The sequence below is a fragment of the Strigops habroptila genome, chromosome Z (genome assembly GCF_004027225.2).
Source record: "Strigops habroptila isolate Jane chromosome Z, bStrHab1.2.pri, whole genome shotgun sequence".
NCBI lineage: Eukaryota > Metazoa > Chordata > Aves > Psittaciformes > Psittacidae > Strigops > Strigops habroptila.
Genome location: NC_044302.2, coordinates 32,487,965 through 32,508,711, shown reverse-complemented (window position 1 = coordinate 32,508,711; position 20,747 = coordinate 32,487,965). Strand labels below are relative to the sequence as shown.

Genomic DNA, 20,747 nt, shown 5'->3' with positions numbered 1-20,747 from the left:
AAGTTAAATTTATTTCCCCAAATTGAGTCTGCTTTGCATATGTCAGTAGTTGGTGAGTGATGTCCTTGTCCTGATCTAAACTGACAAGCTTTTTGTCATATTTTCTCCTCCTGCTCTGTCAAGGTAAGCGTGATAGAGTGGCATGATAGGCACTTGGTGACCAGCCAAGCTCAACATGCCACAGTGCTCCAAATGTGTTTCCTGGGCAAAAACCTACTGCACTGTTACCTGCACCCCACCTTCAGCAGTAAAGTATATACGTACAGGTGCTTTTACCCACACTTTTTTCAGCTTGGTGGTTAAAACATTTTTCTGATAATCAGAGACTTGAAGCCACTAAGACAGAAGGGAACAGAAACAATATTTATCTTGTTCCACTCAACTGCTCTAACTATCAGGCCATAATCCAACTTCACTTTCCCCACATACCACTAGTTTTCTTTAAAGATGGCCACTGGGTTTCTTTTTACAGGACAGGGCTCACTGCTCTGGATTCCAAGCAGAAGGCAGGCACCTAACGTGCAAAATCTACATTCTCAGCAACAGGAATCCAGAAATAGCCACCTTACTGCCATTTCCTACTGGAAACAGCTCTGGTGAGTGCTGCTTACAGGGCATTTACATTTCTTGAAATGCTATACAGCTAGGCTAGCCAACTAACTGCAGTTGCCTAAATCTTTTCCTGGGGACCTGAATTATTTTCCAAGAACTATGCCACCTAAATGTTTGTGCCTAAATACGATTTCTGTTTGACCCTCCGCATTACAGAAGTGTAGCTCAGGTGACTGAAAACTTAAGAGCTGAAAACATGCCACATCAACCATGATTCTGTTAAGAAGCCAGCTCTTCCGTGCCTTTTAGGTTGTTGATGAATGAGATTCACAGTCTTAAAGCACAACTGTTACAGTTTTCAAACAGTAATTACTTGGCTGATTTCCCCGTGTTTGCTTTCTTTCCTGGTAATTATACAGTTAGTTAAGCAAAATATTTCCAGTAATTTAGAATTACGAAACTTGAAGTGAAATAACTTTTCAATGCATCTTTCCCTTATCAAATTCTTTCCTCACAGAATTTATTTCTCCCCTTTCCCCCATAATATCTCACCAGTAGAAATGTGACTTTTCAGCACACACAATGACATCCCCAAACACTGCATTATCACAGGGCATCTTTCAACTCTTCAGCAGTTGAGCATAAACTGCAAAATGAGACATTACCATCCTTCAACAGAACTTTCAGAACAGAAAAACCTGCCTGGTAAATATCATGGTCTTCTCTTCAGTACAGAAAGGCAGTATTTTCTTTCAACTACAAACCCACATCTGGCATGTGCTACAAGTGTCTCCTGCACAGCCATAGAGCAGATAACCGTCACGTTCATTACCATCCAAGTTCTTTTCTACATCAAACCTTGTCAAACACATCACACAAAGATATTTATATTTGTGGAAAGCCCAAATGTTTAAAAAAAGGCCGGCTTCCAAACTTTTAGAGATCCCACTTAAACATATCCAAACAGCTTATCCATATTCTAACAAAGAATTTGTGACATCAGCTATGTAAAGATGAGAAAATCTTAGCAAAGATGAGAAAGCTTTTGCAAAAAAAATCTGTACCGAAGTGCCAGAAGAATGAAACTGTCTTCCACAGAAATAAAAATCAGCCAATCAAGACAAACCAGTAAAAAAAAAAAAAAAAATCATACTTCTCATATATTGAATCACAAAAGAGGCATATTACATCAGTCAAATCCTTATGCCAAAAACAGCTCTACATAGCAAGAATAGATTTGTTACTGGTTGAATCAAAACTTGTTCACCAAAACAAAGGATGATTCTATGGGAATTCTGATACTCTATGTGGAGGGGGGGAAAAAAAAAAGTTTGCCTTGCTACTAGAATAGAAAAATATGCAAAGAAATGCAGAAAATATGGAAATGGATCAGATTAAATAGATTAAGGGAAATAAAACACTTAGAAAGAAAGATGCTCTTGTGAAACCCCACTTGCAGTACTGTGTACAGTTCTGGTGTCCTCAACATAAGAAGGACATGGAGCTGCTGGAGCAAGTCCAGAGGAGGCCACAAGGATGATCAGGGGGCTGGAGCACCTCCTGTATGATGATGGGCTGAGAAAGTTGGGGCTGTTCAGCCTCGGGAAGAGAAGGCTGCGTGGAGACCTCATAGCAGCCTTCCAGTATCTGAAGGGGGCCTACAAGGATGCCAGAGAGAGACTCTTCATCAAGGACTGTAGTGACAGGACAAGGGGTAATGGGTTTAAACTTACACAGGGGAAGTTCAGGTTAGATATAAGTTCTTTACTGTGAGGGTGGTAATGCACTGGAACAGGTTGCCCAAAGAAGTGGTAAATGCTCCATCGCTGGCAGTGTTCAAGGCCAGGCTGGACACCAAGAGCCTTGCATGACATGGTCTAGTGTGTGTCCCTGCCCATGGCAGGGGGATAGAACTAGATGATCGTATGGTCCTTTCCAACCCTAACCGTTTTATGATTCTCTGAAACATAAAGCAGAAATAGTGTAACAAACAACTGCAAAGAGCAGCTTTCCAACTTAGAGCACTAGATACAGGTGGTATAGATGAGAAAGGAAACCACTTATCTCACTGTGGTTGCAATACCAGTCTTCCTGCTTGTGAGGAGAAATCAGCTACTACAGGGCAACAACAAGTGATAAATCCCAGCATATTCAAAGTTTACCAACACTCAGTGAAGCTCCTGGGTTCAGGAAAACATGACTAGAACAAAGGAAAGTGTTACACAGGCCACTCTGCCTATACATCTCTCCCATCTCAGCTCCCAACAGGTTAATTTCTGGTTACTACATGTAACTGATCCTCAGCTCTGGGACCACTGCACTTTTTTTCCTCCTAGCTTGATTTCAGTGTAGATAGCAGTCTCCCTTGCCCCAGCTAATTTTACACCGGGTATATCATTAGTTGTGGGACGTCAGCAGAGTGCCCGAACCCCAGTGGTTTGAGGTTATCACCCCACTCATTTATGAACGCTGCTTTTCACCCCGTGAAGCATTCCACCGGGTTTCTGATACCGCAGCACGCTGCGAACCCGAGTCATGGCTGCTGCAGAGAAATCGCTCCCGAGGACGGAAGGACCCACACAAGGCGCACAAAGCCCGGGGCGCTCACTGGCCGTGCCCGCCGTGCTTTACTGGTGATGCCGCCGACGCAGCACCACACACACGGAGCACGGGGCGCGTTCCGCCCACCCCGACACCAGGCACCGGAGCCGGGGCTCCCACCTCAGCCCGAGGACCCGGCTCTGCTTCTCACGGGGCTCGCTGCGGAGCGGCCACCGCCTCACTCAACTCCCCCCGCAACTCACACTGCCGCCCCATCACGACACCGTGGACCCCGGGCGCCGCCCCTCCGCTCACTGCCGAGGCAGCTCCGCACCACCTCCGGTGCGCAGGCCGCAGCCCGAGGGGATGACCCCCGGCCCCGCGCCGAAGGAGATCAATCAGTGCGGCAGGTGAGCAGCACCGAGGACAGCCCGCCGCACCTTCGCCCGCCGCCGCCGTGCCCCATTGAGGAGGCGCCACCGCCCCGCCCCCCGCCGCAGCCCGCCCCCACCGCCACTTCCGGGGGCGCCACATAGGTCCCGGGGCGCAAGGGCCGCCGTTGCGGTTAGCCGGTGGGAAGGGGTCAATGCTACAGGCGCTGGGGTGAGGCCGCGCCGGTACCTGTGGTGGAGCAGGTGCGTGCCGAGGGAGCCCCCGCGGCTCTCCCGCGGCGCTCAGGCCTCGCTGCGGAGCCGGGACGAGAGGGTGAGGTTCAGGGCGGGGAGAGAGAGGGGGGGAGGGAAAAAGATCTCGTCGACGTCGCTTCGCGCATGCGCAAGGCTGACAGCGCGGACCTGCGCGCAGAGTAGCGGCTGCTCGGGACTACCGCTCCCAGCGTGCCCTATGAGGGCAGCGGCCATGCGGGCGGCCGCGGCGGCGCGGTGCATGCTGGGGGCTGTAGTGTTGGCGGCAGGCGGGGGCGAGGCTCGGGCACGGCGGCATGGCCGCGCGGAGGGGTGCTGAGGGCAGGCAGGACGCTTCCCGGCAGGAAACGCTGCGGGAGGAGCAGCTGGTGCCGCTGTGGCCGTGAGCCCTCTCGGCACCGCTGTCGGGCTTTAGGCCCGCGGCTCTTCTGGTCTCTTGTGGCGGTCGCAGTAAGCGGTGCCGAGGTGTGTGCGAGGCGGCGGCCGGGGTGAGGGCGCTGTTTTAACGCGCTTCGCCGCGCTTCGGGCGGCGCTGGGCAGTGCAGGTCCTGGCCTGAGCCGGCTGAGCCCGTGCGGTCCGGTGTGCCGGCGGCCTGTTAGGGAGTGTGACGGTGGAGGTACCTCAAGAGTGAGGGTGTTGTGAAATGCAGAGGGCTCTGTCATCTGCCAGGAGCTAGGGAGGGGTGTATGTGAGTGTATCCGTAATAGAGTCGTTTGGGTTGGAAGGAACCTTCAGAGATCATCTAGTCCACCGCCCTTCAATGAGCAGGGATGTCTTCAACTAGATCAGGTTGCCCAGAAACACATCCCGCCTGGGCTCGAATGTCTTCAGGGATGGTGCAACCACCACCTCTCTGGGCAACCTGTGCCAGTGTTTTAACACCCTCAATGTACAGAATTTTTTCCTCACATCCAGCCTGAATCTCTCCTCTTTCAGTTTAAAACCATCACCCCTCATCCTATCGCAACAGGCCCTGCTAAAAAGTCCTTCCCCATCTTTCTTATAGGCCCCTTTTAAGAACTGGAAGGCTGCAGTAAGGTCTTCTCCCGGCTGAACAAGCCCAACTCTCTCAGCTTGTCTTCATACCAGAGGTGTTCCATCCCTCATCGTTTTTGTGCCCCTCCTCTGGACCCTCTTGTTTACAGGTTCCTGCAAGCACTTTGATTAGAAAAGATGTATTTGAGGCTCCATGGGGAATTTCTGTTTCTGGTAGGAATTGCAGATAGAGGTAGGGGAGGTACTCAAAAGCTGGACTAAAAAAAACCAAACTGTTGGGAGTGTGATGGGGGAGAGGGCATTAAAAAGTAAAATAGTAAAATGTTAGTAAGTGTAACTGTTTTGGCTAAGACAAACCAAAGAGTCCTGATTACATGGAAGTTTCATTATCTTTGCCAAATACTTTTCCTTGTAAAGCAGTGTATTCTTTTCCAGCTTCAAAGGAATTAAGATTCAGTTGCTAATTGTGAAAGTGTTTGATTTTTACATGCTGCCAGATTATGAGTTACCTGAATTCTGAATAACAAAATGTAATTTTCAGTTTGGGTTTTTTAAGATTAGGCTAAACAAAGTAAATTAGGTGTTGAGGGGTGGGGGGGAAGTGGAGGGAAGCAAGTAGGGACATAAATTAAATACCCAGGAAGGAAGCTCATTTGATGTTGTCCTTTTAGGCAGCAATCCAGCAGACTGTTAATGCACTCTTTGCTGGATCGGGATCCTGCTAGATACATCAAATGTATACTGTATGGATACTATAGAAGGCATTCGTTGTTGGCTTACGCATGCTATTCCAGTCTTCTGTAGTAGAAACTGCCATTGCAGGAATGAGGATAAAATTTCTGATATTTAGCTGATGTATAAGCAGTGGTCTTGCTCAGGGGTATCTTATTGCTGTGCAACTTGACTTTGTTAGAATCTATAACCATGTACTATGTGGGGATTATTCACTGTTTGTGACAAGGGTTTGACAAGCAAAAAGTACTGAAAGAATAAAGATTGTCCTGGAACATCTTTTCTTGCCGTCTGTGAAAGTCTGTTTCAAGCCAAAATGGTCCATCCTCCTAGTGGTTAAGTGACAAATCATACCTGGCTAGTTTTGATTTCTAGCCATGCTTGTGTAGCTGCAGCACTGGCTTCAGGAGAGCCCTGATTAAAGCTTGAATGCATGCCCCTGGCAGATTGGATATTTTGATTGCTCTTCACCAGCACTGTTTAACTGTCAGAAATGCTAGTTAATCGACTTCTCTGAAACAACAAAACCCCAAGATTACCATGGCAGCCTCACCTTCTTTTCTGCTGTTAACCAGTTTACCAGCTCGGTGGATTGCTTAGGCTTGTGCTGTCAGATGTAAATTTTCAAGGAACTGGTGTGCAAGCCAGGATCACTAGAAACATTACTATGTTCTGGCTCCACATCTTCCTTGTTCTGAAACACTCTCCTTCCTTGCAGGCAGGGTTGTAGTGGTGAAAAGTTCTCTCAGGCATGAGAATTTTATTGTGAAACACGAATGTTGTGTGACAGGAGAATTGGCTACTTTTGAAAGACAGCTCTAGGTTGTGCAACATGAAGTATATTCAGTGGGGCAAAGGTCTTGTCACTGAACATGAAGTTTCTGACATGCGTTTGAATTGATAACACAGCGATGTTTAGCCTACCTGTATATGTGGAATATAATATTGTATGAATAACATACCACATTTTAATTCCTGGGAGGAATGGAGTAAAAAGCAGGCATAATCCCTTTTTAGACCTCTTTACCTCCTTTTCACCCCCAGTGTAGTGAAGGTAGGTGAGAATCTCAAAATTGAAAAATCAACATCCTGACTTACACATTTGGCTTTCAAAGAGCATCACTGTATGCGATGACATAGATTCCGGAGTGACTGGATACTGTCACTTCCCCATAATTATATGACACTTAGCAGATGTGGCAGACAAACTGACTACTCTTTTTAGCTGGTGCTGTGTGTCCCAGCTGTAGTCTTGGGACACTGGCAGGATGAGGAAGAAATTTAGTTAATGCTGTGGGTGAGCAGCATTTGCTAAGAAATGGTGACATGGCAGACCCTGAACCTGATCCTGCTCTTGCAGACATCAATTAGAGCAGGATCAAACTGCCATTCCATGTACATCTTCATTGCTGCTGGAGCAGATTTGGGGAAAAAAACGCAACGAACCAAACCAAAACATTGAAATTGCGTAAAGCCTGCATGAATAATTCTGCCTGTGGATACTTCTGCTAGTCATTAATTGCTAATTATTTTGATGGTGTTCTTGCCAGACCAAAGCATTTCCTGTACCACTGATGCATTTTACTAATGACATTTCAGTTTTAATGTGATCAGGGAAGTCAGCCCGTATCAGGGAATAGATCGTTACCTTACATGCAGAGTCTGGTTTGGGACTTTAGACTCCAACTGTCAGATGAATTAATGAACAAAATAAATTTGCCAGTTTCTGTCTGAGAAGTTGTTTCCCCTTCCCCCCTCCTTGTCTATGTGGTGGTTTGGTTTTTTTCTTTTTTTCCAACTAGGGTGGCTTTTTGGATGTGCTTAACTTCCAGCACGCCTCCATTTGAGAGCTATCCAAATTTCTCTCTCTGGTCTCATTTCCTGTCCCATAAATACTAGTGGAAGTCCCCATTGTTTGGAAGTTTTAAAATGTAGGTTGACAAAACCAGCTTTGCATAGAACAAAATTAGCATGTCAGGCAGTGTTCTGTATTGCTTAATTTGGTAGCATGGAGATACTGGGAGCAGTGCAGGGGACGGAGTAACATCTCCTTAGATACTCTCTTATCAAGACACCTCTGAACTACAAGGAAACCAGTAAAAACTGAAGATGTGCTCCTGTGGCAGTTGCTTCACCTAACAAATAACGTGTATTTTGTTCAGGTTCACAATGGTCCGTAGTGGGAAAAATGGTGGGCTCCACCTGAAGCAGATTGCCTACTACAAGCGAACAGGGGAGTATCATCCCACAACGTTGTCGAGTGAAAGAAGTGGAATCAGGAGAGCAGCCAAAAAATTTGTCTTCAAAGGTAAAAATATTCTCTCAGACAACTTAGAAAATAGATTTTTAGGTGGAGATTTGCTGATACGAAAAAAGAAAGAAAGCAGTATCTTGCTTGGCAGCATACTGTGACTTTAGTATAGAAACTCTGCTCAACCCTGGTTAATATGTAACAGGATGTTCTCAAAAACGGAAAGTTAATCTGCTTTAGTCATTTCCAGGTGGGATTTATTTATCTAGCTAAAAGCCAAACGTTGTTCTAGATACTGCGGAAATACGTAGCCATTGCAATCCATAATTCAAAGGACTACAGAAAGGGAAATCCAGATCTGCAGTGCTTGGTCTGGTCTGAACGATGCCCTGTGGCTGGGCAAGGATGTGCAAGGATGACTTTGCCATCTGTCATCTTAGAGCCTCCTGGTGCTTCCCAGCTTTATTCTTCCGTGGGAGAAGGTATATGAACCTCTGTAGTCTACTGTGCCCTTTCAGGCCCATCAAACCTGCCAAGGCTATGTAGAGAGAAAGCAGGGAGGACTTAGAGCTGCGAATTGCAGTGTCAGATTGCTGGCAGGCAGACTGTAAATCTGGTAACAAGTCCTAGCTCTCCTTCCCACCCTTGGCACTAGCTTGTGTTTCAGTCAAACTTCCTGTGGGAACGTTGTTTGCGTTCTTACTTTCCCTTGTAATGCCTCGTGTCCAGGTTAATAAACATAGGTGAGGCTCTTTGGAGGAAATAATTAAAGTATTTCTAAACAAAAAGCTACTTTCACACAGAAGTGAATTGAAGTTGTTGATTTAATAAATTCTGTACCGAATCATCCCCAGTAGTTCAGTAAACCAAACGAAAGACAAAGCACTTGCATATAATTTGCTGGTACTTTTCTTCTTTCAGAAAATAAATTGTACTATGTTGGAAAAGACAGAAAACAAATGCGCCTGGTCATTATTTCAGATGAAGAGAAGAAAAAGGTGCTTGAGAAGTGCCATGAAAATGCTGCTGGCACTCATCATGGCATATCAAGGACACTAACTTTAGTGGAATCTAATTACTACTGGACCTCTGTAACAAATGACGTCAAGCAGTGGGTATGGTCTCATAGCTACAGGATATTTTTTAAATGTAGACTGTTAGGAATGTTTTGTAATCCTACGACTTGCGTACAGCAAGCACCTATACTGCTTCATGATGAGGAAATGTAAGCTTACAATCAGATTGTAAATGGTCTTGGCAGAGCAGTGTTTCCTTTCTCTTTTTTCTCTTACTACTGATCATGTGGCTTGCATATTGCTGTATGTTACCCAGTGGTGGGGAGCCATACTGCCTGTAAGTATGCAGGGCATATCTGGTCCTTGAGAAGGATTCAGCTTGCAAGGACTGTTACACATCTTTGTTAGGTTGCAGTGTACCATCCTAAGGATATGTGGCCAGAGTGGCTGCTGGCCCATAAGAATATGAAAATTTGTTCAGGAAACAGTTAAACGAATCACTGCTTGGGGAAGTTCCTTCTCCTACTTCACCCAAAGATACATGGACATGAGCCCCAGGCAGAATATGATCCTTGAGGAAACTCTATGTAAGTGTCCTTTACAGCCAAATTACTGTTGCTATCAGCTTGCTGCATCACCTGAATGCTTTGGGTTCATTCACAACTGCAACACAAACTGAAATGAGTCTTTGCTTTCCATTCAGACTTGGGCAAAGGGGCTCTGTCCTGTAGATAAAGCTGATCCATGTTATGCGTGGAAGATTATGTGTACTGCCAGTGTTTTCCAGTCACAGCATACACAGTAGAATCAAAAGGGCAATGATTGGGACTTTCTTTCGATCCCAGCTGCTTCAAACTTTCTTTAGTATTTACATGTAGTAATGGATATTAAAATTTATACTGTGGCCTTGAAAAGGCACGATGATTTCAGGATGGAGACGGTTCAGCTGTTTGTTCCTGCACATGTCCTTTTCCTGGCCTTCACTGTTGCTTGGCTTAGGTTAGTTTTGTTTTGGTGTTATGCTAGGCCTGAGAAATCTAAGGGTAAAAAATAAGAAAGATGTTAAAATTAATTTGTTTCAAATTGCCTGGTCTGACCCAACTTGCAGAGGAATAGTGGAGATTTATGATCCTGCTGATTGTCTTAAACCTCCACCATCGCTTTTTATTCATATCATCTTCCCTGATTTTTGCACTAGGTGTATGCTTGCCAGCATTGCCAAGTGGCAAAGAATACAACCACCGCAGCACCCAAAACACACCCTATCAAAGCAGAGGATCCATGGACAGCAGTCACTATAGACCTAATGGGACCTTTCAGTGTTACCAACAGAAGCCACAAGTACATCATAGTTATGACAGATTTGTTTACAAGATGGACTGTTATCTTTCCACTACATGACATTTCAGCAGCTGAAATTGCTAAGGCAATCACAAATGTGCTTTTCTTATATGGGCCACCTCAAAAAATGCCAATTGATCAAGGGAAGGAGCTTGTTCATCAGGTAATTATTTACATGGCTGGTTTCTCCCTCTCTTCTTTTTTTTCTTTTTTTTTTCTTTCTTCCAAAGAAAACATACATTGTCCCCTGTAGTAAATTCACATCATTCTTAAAAAGACTGTAAATATTTTTTCTTCAATTAAAAAAAAAAAAAAAAAATAAAGTTAGTACATACAGAAAATGACAAATCAATTATTTGCAATTGTAACATTATGCAGTGTTTCCCAGGACCTTATTCTTTGGATAAAGAACAAAGCAAAAAGATTTTCTGGTAGAATTAGTGCAGATTTTATTACTCGGTTGAATTGGCACAAGTTTCCACGCTCCAGCATGCTGCATTCATCCATATTGTCTGGTTTAGCAGATAGCTAGGGGTATTTTTGACATTGGCCTGTAGTGGTTATGAACTTTTCATACTTTTATCCACTCATAGATGATGAAATCATGAGACTATGATACAGAGGAAATGACAAATTGAGTTAGTAGTAGAAATGAGGTTAGAAACATCAATTACTGGCTCCTAAGCCATACTGATTCCTTTAGCTCTTACTTTTAACCCTGGACTGTTCGGTGGGAATATGTATAAGACTTTTGCTTAGACATATCACATCAACAAAAGGGGTGGAAGACTGAGTTTTTTTAGTTGAACTGTGGTACAGGAGAGGGAAACCTTCAGTAATTGTGTTCTTCTTCTTTTGAAGATAAATGAAGAACTGTTTGCACTGTTTGGAATGAAACAAATTGTGTTGTCTTATCCTCAGACAGATCATGTAAATGCAAGAACCAAGACAATCAAAGCTTTCCTTAACAAATACTGCATTGACTATCCAAATGATTGGGATGAGCATTTGTCTCCTATTGCCTATGCTTTCAATTTGACAAATTTGGTATGTCAAGGTTCTTCCTCTTTTGACTGAAGTCCCCCAAAATATCTGCAAAGCTCTGTGCTAAATTTGCTTGCTTTCTGCTCCCCATCTAAATAGGAGCCAAATCAAACCACCCCGTATTTCCAGATGTTTAATCGTAACCCACATGTTGCTGAGCCAATGAATATACGTGTGCAAGGAGAATACAGTGTGTTTGGCAAAATATTTGAAGCAACTAAAACAGCCAGTCAAGCTCTGGAAGAAGAGAAAACCTCAGATTGCCAGGTAAATGCTGTATGTTCAAATTCTGCTAGTAAGAAGCTAGAAGATAAAAGATGAAAAATATAAAGTATAACTAACCTTTAAAAGCAATGTGGGGGGTTGTGTGCTTTTTGATGTTTTGGTTTTGTGGGTTGGTGGTTTTTTTTTGTTATTTCTTTTTGCCTGTGATCCCTACATTCCAGTGTAACAATTCTCATATGTATTAGGAGGGAGTAACCTTAGAAGAGACCTCTTGCCAAGAGATTCATATCTGACTTAGAGGGCTGTGTATCTATAGAAGTTGAAAACCATTAGCTATGGACTATTGATTTATGAAGATGAATTCAATTTCTTCAGAATTCTCCAACCCTACATATTGAGTTACACACATCCAATCCACTTAGTGTACTACTTCTGCATTATTAACTAGTTCTATGAAAATACATTATTAGTTTTGGAAAAAGAAAATGTAATTCATATATATTTTTCTACAGGTGGAGAAAAACACTTCAGATGAACAGAAAGTCAGAAACAAAATCACTGTCAAAAGGAAGCCAAAGCAATTAAATACCCTGCGACTTAAAGTTGGTCATGAAGTCCTCAGGCAAAGAAAAAACTGGTGGAAAGATGGTCGTTTCCAGTCAGAATGGGTTGGTCCTTGTATTATAGATTATATCACAGATAATGGCTGTGCAATATTAAGAGATGTCACAGGATCCAGGTTGAAGAGACCCATCAAGATGTCTCACCTGAAGCCATACATAAGAGGGTCCAGTGAAAAAGGTATATGTATGTGTGTGTGTGTGTATTTCATATATATGGAGAGATTTAACATTTTGGTGGTGTTCGGTTGTGGGTTTCGTTTGTTTGGGCTTTTTTTTTTTAACTTTTCTGTCATGTCAGTTTTAAGAAGACACAAGTTGCTTTTCAGTTGAGGATCCTTGAAAAGTAAAACAAGTCCCACTCTATTGGCATGCGCGGTTAAGCTTTGATTCTTGAAAACGCATATAAACTGCATTAAAATAGTAATTTCTTCCATCACCCCTTAAAGCTGAGGTATTTGTAAAGCTGAGACTAATTTTGGAATTTCATGTGAGAAGGTGATACTTATGCCAGTCGTCAATTACAGATTTCATAACCAAGATACTGTTTTCATGTTGTGTCTCCAGGACACTACTTTTATTGTTGGACAGTCACTCTGTGGCTTCCACTTCCTCATTAAATTGGAGGAAGTCATATGCATGTCAAGCCTGCAGATAATCTCCAGCTGTTACAATGACTTTGGTAAATTATGTCACAGTATAAAAAGTAAAATGTAGTTGTCTTTGTAGGATTAGAGCATAGTATGTTTACCACTAAATACTGCAAAGCGGTATGCAAACATAGAGTCTCTTTCCTTTCCCAGCAAGTGACTAAAGATCTGTTGTCTGATACAGGCAAAAAATTCAATTATGAATGATTATGAATACTTAGAAATCTTAAAATTATAGACCGATATTCATGTATATTTACATTGTGTAGAAAGGCAAACAAGGTTTTTCCAAAATAATGGGTGGTCTTTATCAAACAGCCGAACAGCGACCAAGAATCAAGAGTATTATTTCAGTTGGATAAGAACAGTGAAACTGGGCAGTGAATGACATAAGTGGATGTCATCTGTTTTCGTCCATAAAGAAACGCATGTATCTTTGTAACAAAGGACTTCTCTTTATTAACTTCTTTTTAACTGCAGCTGCTGTGGTATTAGTCTGGTGGCAGATATCTTTCTTTAATTGTAACCTACACATTGCTGAGCCAATGAGTATATGTGTGGAAGGAGAATGCAGTGTGTTTGCTGTGGTGTAAGTCTGGTGGCTGCCCCTCAGGCGGGTGGCATAACCTTCATGGGAACAAGGCATTTGTAGTGTTCTCTGAAATCAAAGTGCCTCTTGGGTGAGGATGTTTGTGTCCTTGCTGCCCAACTTTGTAAGTGCTACTAAAGTGTTTTGTTTACCTTCCTCCAAAAATCTGAAGTGTGTCTTGCATGTATCACACTTCGAGTGTGTGAATTTGGGAGTTTTAAAGGTGAAAAGCAAAGCCTGAAAATGGGGTGCTAATTTTTTTATTTGAGGAAAAAAATCTTTTTCAGGTAAGAATGGGAAATCAGAAGCAAAGTATTTTTTTTCATAACCTTTTGTAAAACTCTTGGTCTAAATATAAATCCTGAGTCAGTGCAGTTTCACCTCCACAGTAGCTCCTGTCTGGACCTACATCTCTCAAAGGAATATATAGCCCCCTGTATAGAAATACTTGTGTTGAACAGCTCTTCTGACTTAACAGAACACTTAATTTCACACTAGGATTCTCATGTGTCGAGGTGAGTAACTTCAGAGAAGATGCCTTCAACACCAGAGCGTGGGGAAAGTGCAGTGTCTAGGAGTCTCAATCCTGTTTGGTCAGAGCCACCAAAGGAGCCTCAAGTCCTTGACAGGACTCGCTCAGGAGATGGCAGCTCTGCTGACATGAGCAGCTGACTCCTAGGGGGCAGTGCCAGGAGGAACAGCACCTTCCCTGAGTGGATAAAACACCGTCCTAGGGAGCGTGAGCGACCAAGCATGCAGCGAACAGGGGAGGCAAATGGGGCATTAACCCAGGAAGCTGGGAACTTCCAGCCAAAAATCCAACAAAAAAAGGGGGAAGAGGACAATTGAGAGCAAGGCGCTTCCTCCAAAATCTGATGTCCCCACCCAGAACCGCTTCACAGTTCTTCAGGGGGCTAAGGAGGAAACATCCACCACACCGAATGAACAGCCAGCTGCCACACCAGTAAAGAGGATCACTACTAGTGCCTCCAGGAAAAAGTTGCGGGTCATAGTAGTAGGTGACTCTATTTTGAAAGCCACAGAAGCACCATCTGTTGGCCTGATCCAGTCTCGAGGGAGGTGTGTTGCCTACCAGGGGCTCAGGTCAGGGGTGTTGCACAGAGGCTGCCTGGTCTAGTAAGTCCAGCTGACTATTACCCACTTCTAGTGGTCCGTGTGGGTGCTAGTTATATAGACAGCAGTAGCCTGGAGAACATTAAGAAGGACTGCAGAGCCCTGGGAGAGGTGGTTAGGGGCTCTGAGCTAAGATAGTTTTTTCATCAATACTCTGGGTTAAAGGGGAGGACCTTGAACAGGCCAGGCAGATTTGGCAGGTTAATAAATGGTTAGAATGGTGGTGCCATAGTCAGGGGTTCGGTTATTTAGAACATGGGACTCAATTTGGGAGGCCAGGTCTACTGGAGGCTCGTGGAGCTGGTCTGACAAAGCAGGGGAAGAGCTGCTTTGGTAGGAGGCTTGCCAGGCTGGTCAAGGCAGCTTTAAACCAGATGTGTTGGGGGAGGGGGGCATTGATCCTTCCCAACACTCCTGGTCAGTTGCCAGCACCTGTAATGGATGCTTGGAGTGATGCAGAGAGATTTCAGCTGCTCCAGCCAATGAGTCTTTAGGTTTTATTTGGAGCTCGGCTCAGATGCCTCTATACAAACACCCGTAGTATGGGGAACAAACGAGGAATTAGAGATGTGTGGACGGCTACAGGGATATGATATTATTGGCATCACAGAAACATGGTGGGATGGCTCCTGTGACTGGAGTGTTGGAATGGAAGGTTATAGGCTCTTTAGAAAAGGCAGGCCAGGCAGATGGGGAGGGGGAGTTGCTGTTTGTCAGTGATAGGCTGGAGAGTATGGAGCTCTGTCTGGGGACAGGTGATCAGTCAACAGAGAGCTTGTGGCTCAGGGTCAAAGGGAGAACAGCGATGGGGGACATTACTGTGGGAATCTGTTACAGATCGCCCGATCAGGAGGACTCTGTGGACAAAGCGCTCCGTGGACAGATAGGAGCAGCCTCATGCTCGCAGGCCCTTGTCCTCATGGGGGACTTCAACCATCCTGATATCTGTTGGAGGGACGGTACTGCCCAGCACAAGCAATCCAGGAGGTTCCTCGATTTTGCGGAAGACAACTTCCTCTTGCAAGTGACAGAGGAGCTGGCAAAGAGGGGTGCCATGCTTGACCTCGTGCTCACCAACAGGGAGGGGCTGGTTGGGAAGGTGACACTCCAAGGCAGCCTTGGCTGTAGCAACTGTGAGATGGTCGAGTTCGAGATCCTCAGGGCAGTGAGAAGAGCATGCAGCAAGCTCACTGCCCTGGACTTCAAGAGAACAGACTTTGGCCTCTTCAGGAACCTGCTTACTAAGGTTCCATGAGATAAAGCCCTAGAGGGCAGGGGGCCCAAGACTGCTGGTTGATATTCAAGGATCATCTGCTACGTGCTCAGGAGTGTTGTGTCCGAACTAGAAGGAAATGTGGCAGGAGGGCCAGGAGACCTCCATGGATGGATAAGGAGCTGTTGAGGAAACTTAGCGGGGAAAAAAGAAGCTTATAAAAGGTGGAAGGAAGGACAGGCAGCCTGGGAAGAATGCAGGGATATTGTCCAGGAAGCTAGGGGCCAGGTTAGGAAAGCTAAGGCCCAAATAGAATTGAGTCTGGCCAGGGATGTCAAGGGTAGCAGGAAGGGCTTCTATAGGTATGTTGCAAACAGAAGACAGATGGGATAATGTGGGCCCTCTCAGGAAGCTATCAGGAGAACTGGCTACCCTGGATTTGGAGAAGGCTGAGGTTCTCAATGACTTCTTTGCCTCAGTCTTCACTGGCAAATGCTCTGAGCACACTGCCCAAGTCTTGGAAGGCAGATGCAGGGACTGTGAGAATGAAGACCTTAGGCCCATGGTAGGAATGGATTAAGTTTGAGATCATCTTAGCAACCTGAATGTGCACGAGTCCATGGGACCTGGTGAAATCCATCTGTAGGTCCTGAAGGAGCTGGCAAATGAAGTTGCTAAGCCACTGTCCATATCTGAAAAGTCATGGCAGTCAGTTGAAGTTCCCGACGGCTGGAAGAAGGGTAACATAACCCCCATTTTCAAGATTAGGAAAATGGAAGACTCAGAGAACTACAGACCAGTCAGTCTCACCTCTGTGCCTGGCAAAATCTTGGAGCAGATTCTCCTGGAAAGCATGCTAAGGCACCTGAAAAACGACAAGGTGGTTGGTGACAGTCAACATGGCTTCACTAAGAGGAAACCCTGCCCAGAAAGCCAACCAAGTGCTGGGCTGCATCAAAAGAAGTGTGACCAGCAGGTCGAAGGAGGTCATTCTGCCCCTCCACTCCTGTGAGACCCCACTTGCAGTACTGTGTGCAGTTCTGGTGTCCGCAACATAAGAAGGACATGGAGCTGTTAGAGCAAGTCCAGAGGAGGCCACGAGGATGATCGGAGGAGCCTGTCCCATGTGAAGACAGGCTGAGAAAGTTGGGGCTGTTCAGCCTCGAGAAGAGAATCTGCATGGAGACCCCATAGCAGCCTTCCAGTATCTGGAGGGGGCCTACAAGGATGCCAGAGGGGGGCTCTTCATTAGGGACTGTAGTGATAGGACAAGGGGTAATGGCTTCAAACTTAAACAGGGGAAGTTCAGGTTAGATATAAGGAAGAAGTTCTTTACTGTGGGGGTGGTGAGGCACTGGAACAGGTTGCCCAAAGAAGTGGTAAATGCTCCATCGCTGGCAGTGTTCAAGGCCAGGTTGGACAGAGCCTTGGGCAACGTGATCTAATGTGAGGCATCCATTTCCAAGGCAGGGGGGTTGGAACTACATGATGTTAAGGTCCCTTCCAACCCTAACTATTCTATGATTCTATGTAAGCAAGATAGGCCCTAACCTCATCTTCCAAAACTGAAGTATTAATGCCATGTTGATAGTTACACTTCTAATTTTTCTGGTCAGACTGTTTTCATTTTGTTTGAACTTATTTGGAAAAGTCAAACACTGTAACCATATTGGATAAAAGAAAAGCTCAATAGTACTGTTACTGTAGCAGTTGCCATTATTACCTTTAAATTCTGTAAATCTTTTATTTCTGTTTTTACTGCTTAGAAAAGCCTTTTGTGTTGCATTAAGATTTCCCAGCAAGATCTTGGAGTAGCCATGTTTCTCTGTGTGGGTGCACAAAATGAAGGAATGTGCATATCCGTTTATTTAAGGTATTAGTTTGATAGGTAATTATGACAGATGTCAAGCTAGTCACTAACCTAGCAAAGAAAAGCTCTAAAAACTCTAAAAACATTGCAAGCATTGTTTTGTGGATGTAATGAGGCGCAGCCAAACATTTGATGCTCAGTGAAATCAGAAAATACACATTATCAGACTGCTGTCACTCAAACATTCTTGTCTTCTTACAGAAATTGTTTTAAAAGGTAAGTTACCACCTCACTAACATTTTAAGTATGGCTTGAAGGATCTGATTTGATGGCTGCTTTTCTTTTACAGACAACCATTACTTTTTACAAGGCGCAGTAGTTGTTGACCATGACTATATTGGCTTATCTGAAAGATCCTATAATCCAAGGCAACAAGGCTCTGTTGCGGAAGGGGAAATAAATACCTACACAAGAGATGTCATGTCTGCTGTACAAATGCCACCTGCAGGCTGCAAAGACCAGGAGTCAACAGATGGTAAACATCAGTCTGAGCTGACAGAAGATCATTGCATTGAATCAAACACTGCAAAGACAGAACAATGGCCTTCACCTTGTTGGACACTTCAAACCAAGATAGAGGTTACTTAAGCATGGTCTTAAGTTACATTTCATTGGTAAACAGCTTGGAACTTCTGTGGCAGACTGAAAAAAAAACAATAAATTCCTTAGCCAAATCCACTTTACTACCTTATGGATATAGAAGTTCTGCAGCTGCCAAGTGGTTAATTTGTATGGGCGTTAAGAAGGGATTGCTCTGTTACCAGAAACCTAGGCACATGTAAAAGCACATGTTCAGCTACTGTCTGAATTAAGAACATTGTAGGTGTCTAGTAGTTAGTGTATGTGGGTGTTGAGAAGCACACACTCAGTGACCAAAAGTACAAGCACAACCTAATAAAAGCACATGTTCTCATCATGTATTTGAATTTCAGATATGGTTGGTAGAATAGCCGCGTGGCTGTACGTGCCTGTTATCCTCACAATGCATCACAATCAGGATACAATTCATCATTTTACTGGAATAACCTTTTCATTAATCCTTAGATGATGCATTTCTAGTGCGTGGAGATGCTGTGGGATGAGTATAATCTAAGCAACTTGATGTAAATTTTACCTCCACTGTAGAGAAGCTTGTGTCCTCCTTTTCCTGTTATAAACCAGTTTCTTACACTGAGAAGCTGCAAACTCTGATTTCTGCAGCTTTTAATTTCTAGTCTAACCCACAACTCTGAGATTTCACAAAACGGTAAAGCTGCCAAAATCAAGTACATGTAGTGTTCTGCCCATGAAACAATGTGGCCCTTCAGCTGCTCCCACTTATCAAAATTCTGCTAGGGTGAGCAATTTGAATTTCTGAAAATCCTAAGAGTATTTAGCATTCATTTGTGCTCCCCCCCCCCCCCCCCAACCATCTGCTTTCCCTTATGGCTACATCTTCCCAGAGCCACTACAGGTTTGGAGATTTCCACTGACCATGATCAAGGGAAAGGTGAAGCACTGGTATTACCTGTTCTCTGAGCTCCTTGAGTAAATTGTTAAGGGTCTGGACTTCCTGCTGAGAAGATGGTATTTCAGCTGAACAGGAATTATTTCATGTGGAAAACTGATGAGTGCAAGTCAGTTCTTTTTATAGGGGATTGACACAAAGGAAGAAAAGTAGCAGAAAACTGAATTTAGAAATTCAGCAACTTCTGTCTGGTAGGGTTTGCTTATCTTGCTCTCTGAATGTGTGCATTCCATGTCATCTCTGTGCTGAATGTTGTGTGACTTGTAACAGGGGTGGAGGAAGGTGGTTATGAAGAGTTTTCGGTTAACCTTAAGTAGCAAGATGTGGTCCTCAAGACTGATTAGGTATGTAGCTCATGTCTTTAAAATGGACCACAGCTGTGTAAAAAAAGACCTCAGCACTATGACAGGATCCTATCTTAAGATTCAAGTGAAAAATACTTAAAGCATTTTGTGTCTTTTGAAAATCCAGTCCTGCATATAAACTTTTTCTCTACCGAGATGGTTCAGGAAGAGGTTACTGGGAGACAGCTGAGGATGCTGGCTTAATGAGCTCTTCCTCTATGCCAGCTCGAAGGCACACTTGGAGATGAACAAGCTTTGTGTTGGCATTGACAAATGTATGCAAGCTGAGAAGCCCATCTTTCTGTTAGCTGCTGTTACCCCCAAGCCATCCTCTCCCCTGAAGACAGTTGACCTTTATAGTGCAGACAAGGAAGTGGACTTGGTGAAATAATTTGTTTTGTTTAAAATAAACGCTAGGAAAGCCTGTCAAACTAGTTGCAACAGGAAAAAAACCAAACCCCACATGTAAATATGACATAACCAGTAATTGTTGATTTATTTTTTTCCCACAGTAATGAGCACTGTGGTTATACAGTATTTTTTCCCTGACTAGTAGTTAAAAGACAATTATCTGTTTGGGTGCTCTGTGCCTTGGGCCCTGGACGTTCATGTCATGATGATGATGTGACAGCCTAAATTGTTCCTATGCTAATCCTTAACAGAGGCCCAGGCTTTTTAAGCCAACCCCTCCTCCTCCGTATGTACCTTCGTTTCTTCCACTATGATTGACTAAAGTGACATCTTCTGCTAGGATGGATTTGTTATATTGTGGGTGTGCACCCATGAAATGCATCTATAGAGTGCAGTCAGGTAAAATGGGAGTATAAGGGAGTTCTCTACAAGATGGTTTTCTGGTTTGTTAGGTGTAAAAGAAAACCAGTCCCTCTTTTTTTCTTACCTCTACTGATCAGTTCGTTATTTGCACACTGCACAACAGAGCTGTTTTCTGGGGAAGCTCTGGGGCAATGCAAGTGCTGTGTGCTTGCTATAGCTATACTGGAGAGAAAGAAAATGCTGCAGTGACAGAGGAATGGGAAAGCCAGCAAACATTTGCCGTACTGTGTAATGCTGATCATTCAGGCTTCCTGGTAATTTTGATCTATTAGATTAACAAGCAGACATTAGTGCCTCTTCAGTGCACATAAGTGGGGCCTTCTCTGCATGTGAGAGGTTCATTGGAATAAAATACAGGGGTTTCAAGCTAATGGCATGAAAAACAGTCAATGGAAACTGTGAAAAATGCCCACCAGGAAACCTGAGATATTGCAAGCAGCATGCTGGGCTTGGGGAAGCTCAGAGAAACCACTTGCGCCCTTGCAATGGCAAAGCATTGTTCGGTGTATGCTTGTGACCATGGTGAGCTGTGACCTGCGTACATTTGGTTTGTATTTTAACCAATTTGGATACATATATGGATGTCCATCTCAACTCTTTTTCACTGGCACACAGGTTTGATTTATGATAGAACTATAGCAAA

At 44.2% G+C, this 20,747-nt stretch overlaps 2 protein-coding genes across 15 annotated transcripts in view; one reads left to right on the top strand and one right to left on the bottom strand.

Annotated features, from left to right (window-relative positions):
- Nucleotides 1-3,856, bottom strand: part of PPIP5K2 (diphosphoinositol pentakisphosphate kinase 2) — a 48,904-nt gene extending 45,048 nt beyond the window's left edge. For 7 of the 9 annotated variants that reach the window (XM_030511397.1, XM_030511400.1, XM_030511402.1 and 4 more), the window contains exon 1: nt 3,715-3,856. The gene's annotated coding sequence lies outside the window, so the exon portion shown is untranslated. Of the gene's footprint in view, nt 1-3,356; nt 3,580-3,714 lie in introns of those variants that run through there. The other 2 variants (XM_030511407.1, XM_030511398.1) reach the window with 2 other exon arrangements.
- Nucleotides 3,723-20,470, top strand: GIN1 (gypsy retrotransposon integrase 1). Of its 6 annotated transcripts, XR_003994984.1 has the most exons (9): nt 3,723-3,798; nt 7,630-7,774; nt 8,639-8,832; nt 9,932-10,237; nt 10,936-11,121; nt 11,218-11,385; nt 11,856-12,144; nt 17,309-17,422; nt 17,709-17,788. XR_003994984.1 is itself a non-coding variant. In XM_030511409.1 (8 exons), the coding sequence occupies exons 2-8, from the start codon at nt 7,636-7,638 to the stop codon at nt 18,005-18,007; spliced, it is 1,521 nt and encodes a 506-aa protein (XP_030367269.1). In that variant the 5' UTR covers nt 3,723-3,798; nt 7,630-7,635; the 3' UTR covers nt 18,008-20,470. The 6 variants fall into 6 exon arrangements, 5 of the variants coding, with proteins under 5 accessions (XP_030367269.1, XP_030367272.1, XP_030367271.1 ...); XM_030511409.1 differs by lacking the exon at nt 17,309-17,422 and having other exon boundaries at nt 10,996-11,121; nt 17,709-20,470; XM_030511412.1 differs by lacking the exon at nt 17,309-17,422 and having other exon boundaries at nt 17,709-20,470.
- The last annotated feature ends 277 nt before the right edge of the window (nt 20,471-20,747 follow it).